Below are 3,512 nucleotides of genomic sequence, written 5' to 3'. Positions count from 1 at the left end.
GTGCGGAAGAGGGGGTAGTCTTATACGGCGAGTATATAACAAACTCTGTATTTTGAGTGGAAATGTTAGGGGGTCGTCTTATACACCCAGTCGTCTTATACGCCGGCAAATACGGTAAGTCAAGTTTTGCTGTGAAATGAGTTTTAGAAAAAAACTTTGAGCTTTTGGAATTCAGAATTGTGGATAAGGGACTGTGAACATTATGTTCAGCCCAGGTTACTAGATCCTCCAAAACTGACCATTTGATGATTCCACTTAGGTACAGGTTGTTCAAAACTGAACATCTGATTCCCTTCTAACCCACCCCTCAAACCAACAGAGCTTCATCTAGTCTTTCCCATTCATCTCTATCCATATAGACTTACAAGCCCAAACCAGGAAGAGATCTTGATCTCCCTTAGAACTCTCCCATCCACCCCACCCGTCATCTCCAAATGCATTTACTTCTCTCCTTCTCCAAGGACACCACATTGGTCCTCAACCTTCTCACTTGACTACTATATTGCCTTCCAAATTGGACTCTTGGTTCTCCTTTGGCCTCACTATAATCCATTCTTCACAAAACTGTCAGAACTATCTTTTAAAATGCAGACCAAATTATGTCATATCCCTGCATACAACCCTCCAGTGTCTTCCAACCACTCTTAGGAGAAAACTCAAACCTTTACAAAGCCTGGTCCTTGCCTATCTCAACCTCCTGTCTCACCACCATCTCTTCTTACTCAGTTTTAGTAATCATGTTTTTCCTTCTTTAATGGGACAGCTCTTTTACACATCTGGATCTTCACACCCATGGTCTCCAATGCCTAGGACACCCTAGCTGCAGAATGAATCTCTTACTCTTTTTTCAAGTCTGTTTTAAATGTCACTTCTCCAAAAAGGGGTTTCCCAACTCCCTAATCCAAATTAGGTCAACCCTACCTACCTATTACTCAATCTCATGGAAGCCTGTTCTTTTCCCTTGTAACACTGTAATAACTTATAACTCTATATTTAGTCATGTATTTAATGTCTGCCTCCCTCCTCTATACTGTACACTCCACCTAGAGCAGGGGGATATTTATTTACATAGATACTTGTATACACCCAGCATCTAGCACAGTGCCCACAACATGGTAAGTTAAGATGGATGCACGTATGCCTGGTTTCTAAGATGTGAATCCTTCACCACTCCAACTGAGAAGGCTCCCTGTGAGTCCAAAAAGTCAGATTAATAGGTCCTTCTTTCACAGTTACTGAGTGCCTACTATGATCTGAGAACTGTTTTAAGTGCTGCGGAAAGTAAACAAATTAATCCTTGCTCTCACAGAACTTATATTTTTGTGGGGGAAGACAGACAACAAAAAAATATGGGTAAAAGAGTGCGAGGTTTGAGCAACAGCAGTTCGATGCCTGGCCTGAGCTGAGCTGCCCCTGAGTTGCCAACAGGTGGCAGGATGGCTCAAAAAAAAAAAAAAAATAGGTAAAAGAGCCAGTGTGCTTCACCATGGTTCTAGCCCCTCAGATATGAAGACTCTGAATAATGTTCTAAGAAGAGGTTCCTCACCAGCCTCAGTACCAGAGTGAACGATGATGCAGAACAGCATCATCTGCAACTAACCCATGATGAACAAGTAGCACAACAAATAAACCCTTGCTATTGTAAGCCACTGAGATTTGGGGGTTTTCTTTGTCACTTCAGCATCCCCCGCCTATCCTGACTGATACAATAAATAAAATTCATGGTACGTTAGATGATGAAAGAAAGGGTGCTACAGAAAAACAAACAAACAAAGAACAAAAGGGTAGGGGTGGAAGTTTTAGGAATGATTCATAAAAGGCACTTAAACCCAGGCCTGTAATTAAGCTCTAAGAACATCAAATTGGATATAATTATTACATGCTGATGCGAGACTTTTTTATTGTGTCTTCCCTCACCAAAATGGAAGGTCTATGAGGGCAGGGAGTTCTGTTTGTTTTGTTAACTTCTACATCTCAGCACTTAGTCATTTCTAGTTTTCTTCTTAAGCAAAAGTCAATTTTAAAATCCACACATAAGGTTAACAGCACTGTCTTCATCGTCTACCTATGTCCTCATTTCCCCCAACTTTCTTTAAACAGCCTCTTCTGGTCTATCTGAATAATCCCTTATGATACTGTCATTATTGCATCTTGATAACTCAATCTCCAAAACAAGATGTGTATTTTTAAAACAGCATTATTGAAACATTAAGATTGTGTATTTTAACATTTCTAATACTAAAAAATTATAGGACAGAAAAATGACATTTAACCAGTAAATACAAATATCCTGGGGCTGGCTGAGTGGCTCAGTTGGTTAAGAGCGCGAGCTTTGAGCAACAGGGTCGCCAGTTCAATTCCCACATGGGCCAGTGAGCTGCGCCCAAACTGAGCTGCCCCTGAGCTACCAACAGGTGGCAAGATGGCTCAGCTGGTGAGAGCACGTGCTCTTAACAACAAGGTTTCCAGTTCGATTCCCACATGGGATGGTGGTCTATGCCCACCACCAACTAATATTAAACACGGCACCTTGAGCTGAGTGGCTGCGAGCTGCCGACAGGCGGCCGGATGGTGACTGGGCTTGGAGCTGAGCTAGCTGTGCCCTCCACAACTAAGATTGAAGGACAACAACTTGGCTGTTCCCCTTCCCCAATTCCCCAGTAAAATCTTAAAAAACAAACAACAACAAAAAAACCCAAATATCCTGTTTTTTATTTAAATCTTTAAAAATACCAACCTGAGCTGTTTCTGTCATTTTCTGTTCAAAATCAGCTTTTGCTATTGCATATTTTTCCACATAGAGTTTATAGGTATCTGTAGCTTTCTTAGATTTAACAGCTGCCTGTAACAAAACAAAAACATTTTGAACTACGCAAAGACCTTTTTTCTTTCTTAAGTTAATATGAAATAGTTTAAATGTATTTTAAGGAATGAGGCCTAGGCTGAGTTCAATATGACATAAACTAACTTCAATATCTTTTTTTAAGTTCTCCTTAGTAATGTTTTTTGTTATAGTCACACAATAACGCAGAAATTAAATGCTGATTCTCCTTCTGTCTGATGGAAAATGCTTTGAAAAGTTAATAATCTCATTTTATAACCCAGGTAAGATCATGTAACATTATAATGATACAGTGTTAATAAAAATTCAGTGAATCAGAATGAACCAGTCCCAACAGAATATGCCTGACACTGCTTTCTACACCTGTGAGTCTTCCTCACCCTTCCATGCACATGGTTCCACTGAATGCCTGATTAATGGCTATAAAGAGCTCAAAAGTTGAGAAAATCTGTTTTCCTTATGTTCCAGCAAATCTATAAATTTGTTTTCAATCACTGCAAGATTTCTATTTTAAAAAAACTGTTACTTGGGCCAGTCAAGTGGCGCATTGGTTAAGAGCTGGCTTGGGACACCAGAGGGCCCCGGTTCGGATCCTACATATGAGGGCCAGTGACACTGCCCTCTACAGCTAAGATGCTGAACAACAGTTTGACCTGGAGCTGGGCTGCCG

General features: G+C 40.5%; 1 protein-coding gene across 4 annotated transcripts in view; it reads right to left on the bottom strand.

Moving 5' to 3' along the window:
* FCHO2 (FCH and mu domain containing endocytic adaptor 2) overlaps window positions 1-3,512 on the bottom strand; it is a 122,571-nt gene that overhangs the window by 83,088 nt on the left and 35,971 nt on the right. For all 4 annotated transcript variants that reach the window (XM_019665078.1, XM_019665080.1, XM_019665077.1 and 1 more), the window contains exon 6: window positions 2,738-2,842. In XM_019665078.1, coding sequence (XP_019520623.1) covers window positions 2,738-2,842 — 105 coding nt within the window. The remainder of the gene's footprint in view (window positions 1-2,737; window positions 2,843-3,512) is intronic.

Source organism: Hipposideros armiger, unplaced genomic scaffold (assembly GCF_001890085.2).
Source record: "Hipposideros armiger isolate ML-2016 unplaced genomic scaffold, ASM189008v1 scaffold_432, whole genome shotgun sequence".
Taxonomy (NCBI): Eukaryota; Metazoa; Chordata; class Mammalia; order Chiroptera; family Hipposideridae; genus Hipposideros; species Hipposideros armiger.
Note: the sequence above shows the minus strand (reverse complement) of the source record. Positions and strands in the feature narration are given on the sequence as shown.